General features: G+C 43.6%; 1 protein-coding gene across 3 annotated transcripts in view; it reads left to right on the forward strand.

Annotated features, from left to right (window-relative positions):
- The first annotated feature begins 4234 nt into the window (after nucleotides 1–4234).
- The window catches only part of Prps2 (phosphoribosyl pyrophosphate synthetase 2), a 38017-nt gene continuing 25621 nt past the window's right edge, over nucleotides 4235–16630 (forward strand). Inside the window, exons 1-2 of one of the 3 annotated variants that reach the window (XM_052714993.1) lie at nucleotides 4235–4621; nucleotides 12037–12229. In XM_052714993.1, the coding sequence (XP_052570953.1) occupies nucleotides 4500–4621; nucleotides 12037–12229 (315 nt within the window). In that variant the 5' untranslated portion in view covers nucleotides 4235–4499. Of the gene's footprint in view, nucleotides 4622–4797; nucleotides 5192–12036; nucleotides 12230–16630 lie in introns of those variants that run through there. The other 2 variants (XM_052715080.1, XM_052715163.1) reach the window with 2 other exon arrangements.

Consider the following 16630-nt stretch of genomic DNA (forward strand, 5'->3'; position numbering starts at 1 on the left):
GTCATCTCCTCTTTCTCCCATTGAGACATGGTCTCTAATTGAGCCTGGAGCTTGACTGGCAGCCAACAAGCCCCAGAGCTCCTCTTTTCCCCACTCACCCAACTCCCAGAACTGGGTAATAGGCATGTGGATATATTAGGCTTCTACCTGGCCTTTATACATGGGGTGCTGCAGATCCAAACTCATGTCTTCAAGCATACTCAGCAAGCTCTCTTACCAACTGGGCCATCTTCTGAGGCCCCACTTTAGGTTATTTTGAGAAGTAATTGTAGATAAGCTTCAGTGTTTTATAGTTAGCTGTGCATTCTTTGCTAAGAGAATAGACTTGTCAGGGAAACTTGGCTTTGATTACTCTTAGAAATCATAACTGAAAGGTAGCAGCTGCTAGCCATCCCTGGATGTCTGGCAGTTCAGGTGTGGGAAAGTCACATTCCACATTGCAATGTGTAATTTATAGGTATAATATATACATCAGAGTTTGAGGGATTGCAACCAACAAGACAATGAAATGAACATCTCATTAATTCCTTCTTGTTAATTACATGTTACAGTAATACTAGTCTGAATATTTTGTATTAAATAATGTGTATTATTAAAATGACGTCACCAGTTTCTTTGTGCTATTTGCAAAATGTGAATTATCTATGAAGCTTGTAGTATATGCACTTGGGGCAACACTGTTCTAAAGTGAAAAAGAATGTGCTAGAACACTCACATTCTGATTCCTTTGCTAACTTTGAATAGCCATGCACCTTTGAGATATTTATTCCATACATTACATACATATATTTCTCATCCTAGGTGAGAAATAAATTCATTCAGCAAACATGCAGAAAACTCACTACATGAAAAGAAATCAGATAAATGAAGTAGAAAATACAAGTTATAAACCTGTCCCTAAGTTTGAACATTTGATTCTTTTCCCATTTCAGTCCTCTCCATTCACAAGTGAAGTCACATACTAGCAATGGGAATTCTCACCATTTTAATTTTTCCCGAGAATATATCGATCTTAAAATAGTAAACGTTGTGCAATATGGGTAAGGACTAAAAGCCCATATGCACAGAGTATGTAGTCTTTGCTTCTAAATTTAAACAGTAGCAGAGGCTGTGCTTTCCTGGAGCCCCTCTCCCGACAGGAATGAAGATGATTGTGGTGGATCTTTGGTGGACATAACGTGCAACTCTTTTGTTCATTCACACCACACTGACTCTGATCTTGACCATGTGACTTGCTTTGGGCAGCAGGATATCAGCAAGCAAGATACAAGCAGAGTATTAGTGCTTGCTCACACGGATTATCTTATTTTTAATTAATTTGATGGTAGAGTACAAGATGAATCTCAGTACAGTTCCATTCATGTATTCATTTATTCATTTATTATTGAGGATTGTCTTTTCGGATGACTCTTTCTTGTAACTCTGAAGCTACATTGTGAGGAAGCCTGAATGACCACCAGGAAAAGTCCACATGGATGAGGAAAGGTCCAGGGGCTCACTCAGACAACTGGTTCTTAACCTGGGGTCATTTTGCCCTGCCAGGGGATATTTAATTGTTCCTGGAGACACTTTAGTTGTCCCAACAGGTAGAGAGGGGCTACTGGTTTATCATAGGTTGAGACCAGGGCAGGATGCTTCTGAGTATCCTATATAGACAGGAAAGCCCCACAACAAAGAATCACCCAGTCTGTCAGTTGTGCTGAAGTTGAGAGACAGTTGTAGATGAACGTTTTTCCACAATCAGCCTCCTGTGGATCAAAGACAAAGGTGCTTGGGAAAGAAAGTGTTTTCTTTCTATAGGTGTTTTCTTAAGCCTGTACATTCCTCAGTGATGGTTTTGTGCACAGCCTGCTTCTTAGGATGGTTTTTGCTAACTCCCATTAGTATCCTCATCAATTGTAAGCACAGTGTGCCCCCTGTACATTCAACACTCAAGCATAGTCTATTAACAAGCATTTTCCTTGTCATGCCAACACAGATATTTCATCTCATGCTATTATCAAGGTTACAACTTAATCTTAGCTTCTAGAATCTCATCTATGAATTAACCTAGAGATTGGGAACTTCAACATATTATTTTATGCTCCGTCAGTTTTGTTATCAAAGAATCCTAGGACCCCACACTGATCAGAAACTACTTTCCCCCTGATAGCATGTATTTATTTAGAGACATGTCATGATTAATAAATTTTGTCTATGAGACAAATATTTAAGGACAGAAAAATTACAGTAACATTGCTGGTAGTAAATTTTATTAGGTGAGTTTAAGTATAATTATGTTAGCAGATTCATTCAATAAAATTTTTAGACATATGGTTGAGTATGAGTATAAATCTCATTTCGATGGCAATTTATTATACAAGTTTAATTTATTATGGAATACAGTCATATGCCACTTACCATGTGGAATGTTTCGAGAAATACATCATGAAGTGAATTCATGCTCCTGTAAGCATAGTAGAGTGTACATAAATGAACCAAGACAGCTGTTACATCATTAAACGATATAATCTTAATGGTGTGGTCTGTCATCTGAATCTTTATGCAGCACATGACTGGGTGTAGCTTAAAACCCACTGTAGGTAGATTATTATTGCTGCAGTTGTTTTTGAGACAAAGTCTCACTATGTAGCACAGGCTGGCCTGGGATTCTTGATCTCCATCTTAACTTCCCAATAGATGTGATTACTTATATCACCATCACCTTGGCTTTTTAAAAAAATACAATAGGACATATACACTTTTGTCAGCAGAATGAAAGGGGACAGAAATTAACTGTAATGGTGCTTTGGAGAACTTTTTGGTAAGCAGGTCATTGGAGTTTCAAAAGAAACTCTTTTGGAAATCTAATTTGCTTCGGTTTGCTGAGGGGGGTGGTGGGGAGGAGTGGCGGTAGGAGTTCTGAAAGACAAGGTTCCACTAGACCAGGCTAGCCTTGAATTCACAGAGATCCACCAGTATCTGCCTCCAGAGTGCTGAGATTAAAAGCTTGCATCACTAAAGCAGACATCTAATTTACAAAGTACAAGGAAGGACCCAAATGAAAACAAAAACAAAAACAAGGATTTGAACAATCTCCCTAATCCCAGTAACACAGGATGTACCTTTAGAGTAGGCTACAATTCCAGTTCAGCAGCAAGTGACCTTGGCTGTGGATGGCAAGCCAATTCTCGGTGGACATTACAGAGCCCAGCTATTTATCTGACAAGGTTAATCTGTCTCTCCAGGCTTTTAAAAAACGGTAATCAGGATCACCAGTGCCCCACTCCTCCATGAGCTCAGGATGCATCTCCTTTCCTTACATTTGGTTTTGGTTTGTGCCCATTGATTGGCTCTGATAGTGCATTAGCTTTTTCCCCCTAGCCTGGACCTCAGCTTTTGAGGAGTTAGGCTCATGAGAATCCAAGAGACAGTGTTGTGAAAGGAGCCAGAGGACTAGCCTATCTACATAAAAATGAGGACTCAGAGCCCATTGGGTAGAGTCAATGGGCCACCTGAGAACAGGCTTTCCCCCTTGCACTTGAGCTTACGGTTCAAATGGTGGCTCACATCAGTGGTTTCTTTACGAGCAGCACACTTAACTATTAAGAACCAGACGCTCAAATTTTCAGGGTTTGTGGACCAAGAGGCAAAAGAGAAGTATGTGTAGGCATTTATATAATAAGAAAGAAAACGAATATTCAGCTACTACTGAAAAAAATCAAAAACAAAATAATACTTGAGCTTATTTTTCAAAATACACATCTAAATGTATGAGAGATAAGGAATTCTCGTTGGTGGGAAAACCTTTTTCCTAGTCCAGCTTCAAAGGTAATGTATACCATCACATGAAGTGAAACATGCTTCACACTCGGGTGCAAATGCAGGTAGCTGTGTGGGTCTCTCCCACATGGACGCTGGGTGCACTTGAACCCCAAGTATCACCTCTGAGTTCTGAGCTTCCGGGTTGAAAGGCGGCTCTTGGCTGCGAGGCACCCCTATGGCCCCTTCCCGCAATCGCTTGCTCTCTCTCTGTCCACTCCATCTGGTTCGTTGACCTCCCCAGTCAGAGAGGTCAAGTGTGGAGCATCGAGCTCCCCTACCGAGCAACCGCACCTGGGTGTTTCTGGACCACCCAGAGCTTCACAACCTGCTGCCCAGCCTGCGTGGGCAGCAGCCGCTACCCAGCACCCTCCAGCAACTAGTCGGCTGCTCCTCCTCTCTGGCTGCCTTGCTCTCTCTCTGGCTCCTCCCCCAGCTCCTCCCCTCCCCCTAAGTCCCGCCGCCGCGTTTTCCCGCTCCACCAGCAGCAGCGGGCACCGCAGCAACAGCGGTAGTGGCAGCGGTAGTGGCAGCGGCAGCGGCAGCGGCAGCAGTAGCGGCAGCGGCAGCGGCAGCGGCAGCGGTAGCGGTAGCGGCAGCGGCAGCGGCAGCGGCAGCGGCAGCGGCAGCAGCAGCAGCAGTCTGCGTCGCTATCACTTTCTCCTTCGCAGCGCGCCCCTCAGCCACCGTGCGTCACCATGCCCAACATCGTGCTCTTCAGCGGCAGCTCTCACCAGGACCTGTCGCAGCGCGTGGCCGATCGCCTGGGCCTGGAGCTGGGCAAGGTGGTCACCAAGAAGTTTAGCAACCAGGAGACCAGGTGGGAGCCACACCAGGGTTGAGGCAGGAGCCAACGCTTGCCTGGGCAACCTCCGAGGGCGCTGTGCTCTCCCTTCCGGGGCGGGACGGCAGCAACGCGGCTTCGGAGCCACCGCGGCTGCGCCCGGGGAGAAAGAAGTGCAGCAAGGGAGCCCCCCAACCCCCCCCCCCCCCCCAGTCACCCTGGAGTCTTTGCGCGCTGTTGTCCCTCTGGTGGCTGGGCCTCCAGCACCCGGACTTCGGCGACCTATCGATCCCTAGGCACCCCAGGCCCCTCTTTTTGCACCGCCTTGCCTGGTGTCCTCAGTCCGGAAGGGCGACATCGGTGCAGTCACTGCGCGTCTGAGAGAGTGGGCGAAGCTTGTGGGCATCACATTGGTGCCTGGAATGGTGGGGGTAGGGAGACATCTGTGGATCCGCCCGCCCCAGTTTCCGAGTCTCTACCAGGCGGAAACCCAGACTCAAGCGTGGTCGGAAAGGTTCTGTACAGGTCCCGGGCACTGGGTTTACTTGGGGAACTTTCGAATGCTACTTCCAGCGGCTGGCGATCAGAGTGCTGCCAGCTGCTCAGGTGACTCTTCCCAGCAGCTTGGGTGTTGAGTACTGCCTTATCCAGAAGGGTGGGTTTGTGTGCGAGTTGCAAAGAGCCTGGGAAGCTGGACGCACGTGTTGAGCGCTCCTGGGCTTTCTTTAACTTCGCTGCATCGAATATTGCGAACTAATAGCTTCTTTGTGTTTATGGAGCTCAGCTGCGCACAGCCGCAAGAGCCTAGTTTGGCAAAAATTCTACCCATTTCTCTTGGGAGCAAGAGGTGGTCACCAGCATTCAGTGCAGCCAGGCAGGAGGTAGCCCTCCTCTGAAATTGGACTGGGAGCGCTCCTTATCCCACTTGCCCGAGGCCAATTACTTGTCCTCATTCTGTTTAGTCTATTTAACCAGCTACACAGTGCACAGTGACAGATAACCATTCTACGTTCGGCAGGGTTGCAATTCATCCAAAAAGTTTCGGGGGGGGGGGGGGGATTATCGACCCTTCTCCATATTCACAAAAATTAACTTGAAATGGATCATAGACAGAAATGTCAAATCTAAAACTTTTAAATTTTCAGAAGAAAGCAGAAAATCTTGACAACTTTGAGTCAATCGAGAATTTGTGAAGTTAAGGTCATTTTTTTTTTCTTTTTGTTGTTTTATTTTGGTTTTCTGAGACAGGATTTGTCTATAGTATCTAGGATCTTATTGAAGTCATTGTGTAGCCCAGGCAGGCCTCAAACTCACAGGAGTACCCACCCCTACCTTGAAAGTATTAGAATTACAGGTGTCACCAGACCCAGCTAAGAGTTAGGTTAATGTCGATGACAAAGATTATTTTTCTAAAGGCTATGTGCATCCCATGTGACCTTTTCTAGGTGGTAAACTCCATTTACACACCTTGGATGATAACAGGAGAAACAGATGGCAGATAGTATTACTGTACACACAGTTCAGGCTAAGAATGCCCCTTTGGGGTTGGAGATGTAGCTCCGTTGCTAGAGTTGCTTGCCAAGCATGAATAAAGCCCTGGGTTTGGTCCCCTGTACCACATCAAAACAGGATATAGTCGCATACACTACAACCCCAACACTTGGGAGGAACAAGCAAGAGAAGCAGGAATTCAAGAGCATCCCTGGCTACATAGGAAGTTTGAGGCCAGCTTAGCTAAATATAAAACAATGTCTTTTTTTTAAAGGTCACTTTGCCTTTGTTTTCAGTACTGAGGATGGATCTCAGGTCCTTGTGCATGCTAGACAAGTAGACTCGACTACTAAACTACATCCACAGCTCCCTTTGTAGAGCTTAATATATGGAGGGTGCTCTAGGACTTTGGAGAAGAATAGATCTCGGTTTGACGATTGCAGAATTTTCTCAGTCCTGTCCAAGCTAAGAGAACACCAGTAGAATAAGAGTCTTTGTCCACAAGGTGTTGTCATGTAAATAAAGGAGACAATTCTGGACCTTGTGGGTTTTGAAAGTAAGTAAAACAACTCTTCCTTGTTATCTTGGTGCAGAACAATTCTTTGCTGCAGAGCATAGCTAATCTAGGTGAAGTTCATTGCTGGGTTAGTATTGGATTTCTGCTACAAGTCCTATATGGGCTGTTGGGTGAAACTCACTGGGATGTTCAAGTGTAATTGTTCATACATTTATTTGAAATGGAAAGCAGACTTGTTTTTATTTCATTTGGGTTCTCTTTTAACCATGTTTGGCCATTAAAAATTATAAAGTGTCCAAGACCCCTCAGCTCCATGTTATGTTTCTTGTGTTTTGTTGGTTGGGCTGGGTTTTTGTTTTGTTTGTTGTGGTTGTTTTGTTTGCTTTTGCTTTCTTTGAGTCAAGGCCTCATGTAGTCTAGCCTGGTCCAGAGCTCACTGAGTGAGTCTAGCCTTGAATTCCTGATCCTCCTGCCTTCACCTCCCAAGTGCTGGGATTACAGACATGCACAACACCTAGCTACATTTTATGTTTCTGTCACCTAGAAGAATTTACAAGGTTAATGTGCTAATTCTTTTCATGAACTACAACGGGACAGAGGTTGATTTTTACACACAGTCCTCAAATTGGCTGTAGAGATGAGAAAACAAAGGGCAAAAACAAGAGAAAATGGACTCAATTTATGTAAGGTACTGTTTCCTCAGTGCCTCTTGCTGAGTAAAGAGCAGAAGTCCGGATGCTGTGCCCTGGCCCTCAGTACCTGGATTCCTAGTTTTCTTAAATGCTACTTAATGAGACAGGCACGCTTCCACTTTTACCTTCTCATCTCTGAATTGCTTCCATTTTTCAGGGAGAAGTATACCCCAGTAAACCCTCCATGACTTGGAGGGCAGTGTTCATGATGGTATCTCAGGTCTCTTGCAGTATTTTACCCTGGTTAATTTACTGCTGTCAGGGTCCTTACCTGTACCATGGGACCCAATATTCTGGTTGCTGACATTTAACAGATCACCCAGAACTCAATGGCTTAAAGCAATCTGTTTATTTGGTTCCCAGACCTGAAATTCGTGCAGGTCAGAGCAAAGAAGGTTTGTTTCTGTCTCCAGTGGTGGCAGCTAGGGTGGGCACTGGGACCTTAGGACCCAGTTTTGAAGATAGCTCACTCATGTGGCTGAGAAGTTTGGCTAGCTTTTGCCTGGATGCTTGGCTAAGAACCACTCCACAGGGCTGCTTAGGTTCCCTCCTAGCACAGAAGCTGTGTTCCAAGAGGGAGAGTTTCAAAAGACAGGAAGTAGTTAAGTACCAGTCAGTTAAGGCCTGGCCTTTGAAGCTGGCGTATCATCACTTCTATAACATTGTATTGGTCAAAGCCTTCTTAGGTCTAGGGAAGGCGTTTAGATTCTAGGGAAGAGACTTAAATCCTATGTCACAATAGAAAGAAATGTTATAAAATACACAGCCACCATTTAAGTTGCTATGGCCATTCAGCATTGCTTCAGTCTTCTTGGCTGAGGGTCTCTTGTCCTTGAGCTGATCCACGCAACCCATTAGAGATCTGCACTACAGATTGGGGTGGGGATGTCTTCATTGTAAGCAGAAGCAGAACTGGCTTTGGAAGAAATGTTGCCATGGTGTTTTCTGTGCTCCCCTGGACTGCTAGTCATAGGATTGCAGTGCCTTGGTGAGGAAAAGCAGGCCAAAGAATGTGATCTTGTGGGGATAGACAGTCATAAGACCAGGAGATCAGAGACTTTCTGTAAAGAGCCAGATCGTAAATATTTTAGGCATTGCTGGCCACATGCCGTCCCTGTTACTGCTCTGTCTTACATGTCTATCCACTACAAGTCCTGCATAGGTCAACAGGGCTGCCTTTCCTCCTGAAACTTCATGGGAAACTCTATTTATTCCCTTGCCTTTTCCAGCTTTCTGTTCTTTTGCTTACAGTCACATGTAGCCTAGGCTAGCCCTGAACACTCTCAATATTGCTGATGAGGACCTTGGACTTCCGATCCTCCTGTCTCTAACCCCCAAGTACCAGGATCACAGGAGTGTGTCACCATACCTGTTTTACCTACTGGTGGGGACCCAACTCAAGGCTTCATGCATATTGGGCAAGCACTCTAGCAAGCTAGAGGCCCAGTCCCCTTTTCAGTTTTGTAGGCACCCCAGAGCCCTGGGATCTGGAGACCTTCGGCAGTAGAGGATCTCTCTGGTTTGCTTTAGTCATCATATCCCTTCTTCACTCTCATAGTCTTCCTCTTCCAATTTGAAGGTCAGCTCTGATCACCTGGGACAAATTTAAATAGTCCACTATAACCTTTCTGTTTTAAGATCAGCTGATTAGCATGCTTGATTCCATCTGCATATATACATCCCACTTGCCATATAATCTATGATATTCAAAGGATTCGGGTATAGATGTCTTTAGGGGTATTCATTACTGGGACTACCAAACCATTCTTATTATGTGTGGGGGCTATACAAAAAGAGGTGGTGTGCTGTATTCTGTCAGCCCCTGAGCTAGGTAATACTTGCTTTCCAAACAAAATTAGTCCTACACTTGATGTAATTGTGTTACATTTTAAGTTATTTGTATGTATGTATGTTCACATGAATGCCACGACACACTGAGGAATCAGTTCTCTCCTTGCACTTGTAGAAGTAGTACCTCTGTGTAGGAGGAGTTCTGGGGTTGCAGATACATGCCAAATTAAATTAGCTCTATACTTGAAGCAATTGTGTTAATCCAATAGTTGGAACATTCAGCTTCTTATGTGGATTTCAGGGACTGAACACAGGTTGTCAGGCTTGGGTAGCATCTGCTTTTATCTACTAAGCCACCTCATTGGCCCAAGAATTGTGTTCATTCTTTAGCACTCAAAATAAGGAGATAGATTTCAGTTTCTTTCTGTTCCCTTCATTCTGGGTTTACAGTGCACTGTTAACATCCATAACAGAGAGCCTTATGCAGGAGGACTGTGTAAAATTATCAAAACTCATTTTCAGAGCCCAGCATGGTGGCACATGCCTGTAATTCTAGCACTTAGAAGATGGAGCCTAGAAGAAGAGTTCAAAGTCATCTTGGCTGGAACTCTAAGTGTGTGCCATCACACCAGATTCTGATGATGTACTTTTAAGTAGCTGTATTCAGGTGGGCACAGTGAAGTTTTCTATATTCGTTTTTCCAGTATAGGGGGTGGAACCCAGGGTTTCATGTTTGTTTATGCAAATACTCTACCATTCATAGCCCCAGTTTTCTGAATCCTATCTTAAGATAAGTTACACAGAAACAAAATTCACATGATGTACATAGTGTCCCAAATATATCAAAGTTGGCTACTGCTAACTCTCCAGGAGTACAGGATGACAACTAGCAAAACAAGGAAGTATACCATAATAGGATACAGAAAATGACCAACAGAGTGCGGCCAAAAGGTGGAGAGAATCCCTATGGCATCTGGGCCATTCAAGTCATCCAGCTGTGGGTAGGATATTGGCAAAATGGAAAAGTGGAGATGGACTTGAAGACTGACACTAGGAGATTGAAATTGTTAGTGGACTATGTGGAGTGAAATGTGATTGTGTAGTAAATAGAAAATTCACCAGAGGAAGGCTAAGGTAAAAGATACATGCACTCATCGAAACCTGTGCATAAAAAAAAATATGAATGTTTGTTTTAGTTTACTTCACAGCTCAGCTCTGATCATGGACAGAGTTCAAATGTAGCAATCAATCTTTAGCTTGAATACTGATCTGTATTGACATGATGGTGAGGTTGGAAGCATTCATCTGTGTGATGGAGTATCAATGAAGGGATGTTAAATCCTCATCTTCCATAGTGAGAAGTCAATACCTGATGCCTCATGAAAAATCAAGACTCAAGTCTCACATGGTAGCTGGAGACTTGAAAATAAATCTCTATCTAAAAAGCCACCAAAGATTGAAATTGGTTGTCTCCAGGCTGTTTAACTGTTATAAGCCTTAGAGAGAGACAGAGACAGAGAGACAGAGACTAGTTCTCCCTCTGTAGTCCAGGCTGGCCTGGAATTCAGGAATCCTCTTATCTCAGCCTCCTGAGATTACAGGCTGAATCATACTTTGATCATGATTTGATTGTGTATGTGGTATATGTACATGATTCCGTGGTCATGTACATGTAGAGTCCAGAGGTCAGAGGTCAGTATCAGATGACTTCCTCCATCCATCTCTGCTTTACTCCTTGACATAGGACTCTCACTGAACCTGAAGCTCATTTATTCAGCTGCCTGGCTGGCCAGCCAACGAGCTCCAGGGATCTGCTGTCTCTGCTCCCGCAGAGCTGGGGTTATAGATGTGTGTGCCACTGCACCTGGCCTTTTTTTTTTTTTTTTAAGTGTTGGTTCTAGGGAGCCAAACTCAGGTCCTCTATACTTGTGCCGGTAGGCAAATTACCAACTGAGCTATCTCTTCAGCCCCTGTGATTTGAATTATCCATGCTTAACTTTAATAATAGAAAAATTACCGCAAGGAATTCTCAGAGAAGGCCTGGCACTTAGAAAGGTTCCTTGCAAGGTCAATTCTTGGCTGGCCTATGGGAACTTAGCTCTTACAGGGATTCCCACACCATTCTTTGGTAAGAATGGCTCGTTGGATGTGAACTATTAATGACCAGGAAACAATGTGGCTTGCACTGAGCTCCCGCCCGCCTGGTGCAAAGCTAGCATTTTGGTATGCATTAGGCAGTGGGTGACTACATTGACCAGCTTCCAATAAAAAGCCTGGGCTCTAAGTCTCTATGTCCACCCTAGTAAGTAACCCTTCCTTTCCAGTTGTCACAGTTCATTGCTGGAGACTTTGAGCTGAACTTCTGTGACTCCCCTGGGGGAGAATGCCTGGAAGTTCACACCTGGATTCCCTTGTGTACTTTTCCCTTTGCTGATTTTGTTCTGTGTTCATGCCATCTCATAAGTCACAGTCAGGATAGAGACTCTGTGCTGAGTCCCATAATTGGACCCGCTGGATTGCTGAAGTTGGAGGTGGGTCTCAGGGAGTCTTAGAGATGTTGACATTAACCAATGTTGTGATGTCTGATTGTTCATTGTCAACTTGACAGAATCTAGGATCACCTGGGAGATGGGCCTGTGAGCCAGCTTGTGGGAAATTATCTTAATTGTGTTAACTGAGGCAGAAAGGCCCACCCACTGTGTAGCGCCCTTCCCCGGACTGGGCCCTGGACTCTCTAAGTGGGAAAGGAGCTGAAAAGCAACATAAGTTCATATTCTCTGCTTTCCGATTGAAGAATGCAGTATGCACAACTGCTTTGAGGTCCCTCCATTTTAACATCAGCCATAATGGGATGTACCTTGAACTATGAGCCAAAATAAGCCCCCATTCCTTAAGTCACCTTTCTAGAGTGTTTTTAAACAACAGGCAAAGAAAACTAAGATGGCGTTGTTCTTTTGTAGCGTTGAGATTGGTGAAAGTGTGAGAGGGGAAGATGTCTATATCATCCAGAGTGGCTGTGGGGAAATTAATGACAACCTGATGGAGCTACTCATCATGATCAACGCGTGCAAGATTGCATCCTCATCTAGGGTAACTGCTGTGATACCCTGCTTCCCGTATGCCCGGCAAGATAAAAAGGACAAGGTAGGCGAGGTGTGTCTTGCCCTAGAAACCTGCTGTGCTCACCACAGTTTCTTTACTACTACCTTCATTAGACTAACTAGAAATATTGGTTTTCCTCCTCAATGATCATGTAAATATGTGCCCTCACTTTGTCTATTTCAGATCTGTCATTGAACTCACCATATGTATCAACATAGGCAATGTATGTTTTCAAGGCATTCAAATACCATTATCCTTGTCATGATGGAGTTTTGTAAGGTGGTAGATAGAGCTAAATATACACATTCACACACACACACACACACACACACACACACACACACACACACACACCCCCTCAATGAGTACAGGTGAACTGAAGACCATCCAAATTAACTCACAGCTTTGCATCAAGGTGAGGACTTCAGTTTCAATATTATGTTCTTGCAAGTGGCTTCCATTGTAAGGCAAGGGGCCATAAGGACATCTGCATTGTTGCCTCCAACTGCATGTGAATCCACAGTGCCCCTTAAAGTTTAATTAAAATCAATCTTCTATCTCTTTTTAGCCTTGTAAGGAGAACAGCATTAATATTGCTTATTATTTTAGCAAAATTCCCATTAGTGGAGGCTCTGTAAGTTTCTAGGAGAAGTTGAAGAAAATACAGTTGTTCTGAGCCTTTATGACACATTAGAAAAGTTGGAATTGAAACAAGCATTGAAGGAACTTATCTTGGTTGGTTAGGGGCAATATCACAAATTACCATGAGCTGGACAGATTTACAGAGCAGGAAATTATTTTTTATAAGTTCACAGGCCAGATGTCTGAGGTTAAGATGTGTCAGTGCCATGCTTGTTCTAGGGGGGAATCCTTCCTGCCTCCTGCAACTCTCCGGGCATTCAGGCTTCTCTTGGCCAGTGGCCCCATTGTTTCAGTCTTTGCCTTTGTCTTCAAGACACTTCTCTCTATGTGTGACACTGTCACTACATTTAAGGCCATCATCATTCAAGATGATCTTATCTCATGATCCTTTACTAATTACATCTGCAAAGATGCTACTTCCAAGTGGCATTAATTGGTTCTGAGAGTCAGGACATGGACATACTTTTTGCAGGTCTCCACTCAGTCTACCACAATTTCATCTAGCTTCCTCTAAGACCCTAGGGGAGAATCTTCCCCACGTTGCCCACTTCACTGGGAGCTTTAGGCATCCCTTCATTCTGGCTACATATCTCAGCCTCTGCCTGTGTCTTCCATGCCATGGCTTCTCCTCCAGTTCTGTGTTTCCACTTCTATCCTCTACAAGGACACTATCATTGGATCTGGGGCCACTCTTATCCAAAATGACCTCATCTCCTTTTCTTTACATTAGTAGCATCTGTGAAGATCTTGCTACAATGAGGTCCCATTCCAGACTTGTAGGCAGGTATGAATTTGGGGAGACAATATCATTCACTTCATGACAGTGATGACTTGAAGCTATTGTTTCAAAAAAGCACTCAGGATTCCCATGGATTTGAAAAATAAAAATAAAATAATAACCTGTATAAACATGAATTCATGTCCTAAGCTCTCCTTGAATTTTAATCCCATCATCTTTAGGAATGGTTTCCAGAGTCTATACCGAACACAGCTAGTCACTCAGTGCTCATTAAAATGTGATATGAAGAATTACATTCAGCACTCAAGACATGATTTACCATATATGGATAGAAAGAGTCAGCCAATTTTTTCTGTGAATGACTGATTTTTATTCCAGCTACCCAACTGTGTACCTCACAAACAGAGATCGAGGACAATATATAAGTGACAGATACAGGGAGGAGGAGGGTGGACACCCGTGGTGGGGTAGGTTTCAAGGTGAGAGTGGTCAGTATGTAAAGCATGCATTGTGAAACTGTGAAACAAATCAGAATTAAAATGTGTAGACACATGTGACTTACTATTTTATATGCCATGAAATACTATTTTCATTTCCTCCCAATCATTTAAACATGCAAAAGAGACTTAATAGCTCATAAGTAGCACCCAGACATGTAGCAGGTTTGGTTTTAGTCTAACAAGTCACACTTTGCATTGGAGTACTGCTTAGTTTTACAGTCAGTTTTATGTTACTGTAACTAAAGGATCTGTGCTGAGTAACTTATAAAATAAAGGGGTTCATTTAGTTAGGCTGGAACATCCAAACAACTCAACTCTGGCATCCTGGCAGGTATTCACAATATGGCAGAGAAAGGAACTAGTCACATGTAGAAGGGCTATGTATGAGCAAGGAACAAGAGACTGGGAATGGGCCAGCTTCATTCTTTTATAACAACCCACTCTTGTAGGAAGTTGCTCACTGAAATGGTTAATTTTATTTGTCAACTTGACACAACCTTGAATCACCTGAGAAGAAAAACCTAATGGCGGATTGTCTAGGTCAGGTTCCTCTGTGGGCTTGTCTTTGGGAATTATCTTGGTTACATTAATTCATGTCGGAAGACCCAGTGTGAAAGTGGGCAGCACCATTCCTCTGACTTGGGTTCTGGGTTGAATAAAAGAAAAGTGAGCTGACTATAAGGATTCATGCATTCATTTTCTCTGTTCTTGACTGGGGATGTGACTAGCTGCTTGAAGTCCCTGCCCCCTCAAGTTTTCCAGGATGATGGACTGTATCCTAGAATTGTGAGGCAATTAAACCCTTTCTCCTTTAAGTTGTCTTTGTTTTAGCACAGCAACAGAAAAGAAACTGACTGGCAAGGCGTTTGTCAGTGTAATTAATTTGAATCAAGTTCATGTCTTGTAGGTTTTACGTTTTGTGTTTGGCTCAGGAGATAGTGTTATGTTGTATCTTCTTCAGTATTTTCTTTAGTTTTTTTTTTTTTTTCCTTTCAAGGGTCCTGTCCACTTGGAGGGGTAGCATTTATTGGAACTCCAGATTCTTCTTTAAGGAATACAAATATTGAGACACATTCGGTGGTGGTTGTTGACATAACTGATACATGATCGCATTTTCTAAAGTGGTATTTACTAATTTCTCTTCTTACTTTTATTCCCAACTTACGATAGAGAATCTAGTTCTGCCTGCCACCTGCCCCTGGCATTACAAGAGATGTGTTGGTCTTTTGGTCTCTGTCCCCTGACTGCCATCCACTATGCCAGCAAAAAGAGCTCTATGAGTTTCTCAGTACATCAATAACTTTGTTATATTTTATTATATTTCGTGTGGGGGGTAGGTTTGCTTGTGTTTGGGTGTTTGCGTGCATATGTGAAAGTAGGAAAACTTGTGGGCATTGATTTTCTCCTCCAACATGTGAGTCCCAGGGATTGAAAGAACACATCATCAGGTTTGGTGGCAAGCACCTTTACCAACTAAATCACCTCACCCCACCTTCTCCCACCCCCAGGGGCTCTGTTTTTCAGAACTGCATTGTGTGACCAACTAGCTACCAGTTTCCCTGTTGTTAGGCATTTAGCTATGTTTTCCATATGGGGCCATTTTGAGCATGTGTCCCATGCCTTTCCAAACTTAGCTGCTAATAAGACCGTCATCAAGAGGTGGGGATATGATGACATTTGAGAGACGATGGGTACAGCTCTGGAAACTGACACTTTCTGTTAGAGACGAGAAACAACCACAGCAGTGTTTTATTTCTTCACACCCCTGCAATAAATGACTACAAACAAGAATGGCTTTAAAAAGCAGCAGTGTATTTTCTTTTAACTCTGAAGTTCAACAGTCCCAAATCAGGCACCAACATTCCAGCTACACCAATGGGTATTAAATGAAGTCGCTGATGGATGGGGTGAACATTTTTCAGGCTTGGTTAAGCTTTGACATAGTATAGGTTTCCTATCATTGATCACTTCAGACAGGACACGCTAGAGCAGTGGTTCTCAACCTTCCTAATGCTGCAGCCCTTTAATATGTTGTGATGACCCCTAACCGTAAAATTATTTCCGTTGCTGCTTCATAACTGTCATTTTGCTACAGTTATGAATCATAATGTAAATATCTGACATGCAGGATGGCCCTAGTGACCCCTGTGAAAGCGTTATTTGACCCCGGGGTAGGGGGGGTGTAGCAACCCATAGGTTGAGAACCACTGCTCCAGAGATTAAAAGGAAGCCCAAGGCTGATTGTGCCAGAAAACAAGTATCCACTCCTCACACTGTTCTCAGCAAGTCTGATACATGACCACTCTTGTATAAGTATGTAGCCTAAACTGACCTTTAAGGAGGCCAAGACCCATGGATTGTTCTGGAGCCATGACTTCCTTTATTTTTAATCTTACTTTTTATTTGTGTGTGTGTGTGTGTGTGTGTGTGTGTGTGTGTGTGTGTGTGTGTGTGTGTGTGTCCATGCCATGGCACACATGTGGATGTCAGCAGGCACCTTTGTGGAGTCAGTTTCTATTTCCACCTTTATTTGGGTCCAGCTCAGGCTTGCATAGCAAACACCTTCACCAG

The sequence above is a fragment of the Peromyscus californicus genome, unplaced genomic scaffold, assembly GCF_007827085.1.
Source record: "Peromyscus californicus insignis strain IS unplaced genomic scaffold, ASM782708v3 Scaffold_10__1_contigs__length_136768540, whole genome shotgun sequence".
NCBI classification, from domain to species: domain Eukaryota; kingdom Metazoa; phylum Chordata; class Mammalia; order Rodentia; family Cricetidae; genus Peromyscus; species Peromyscus californicus.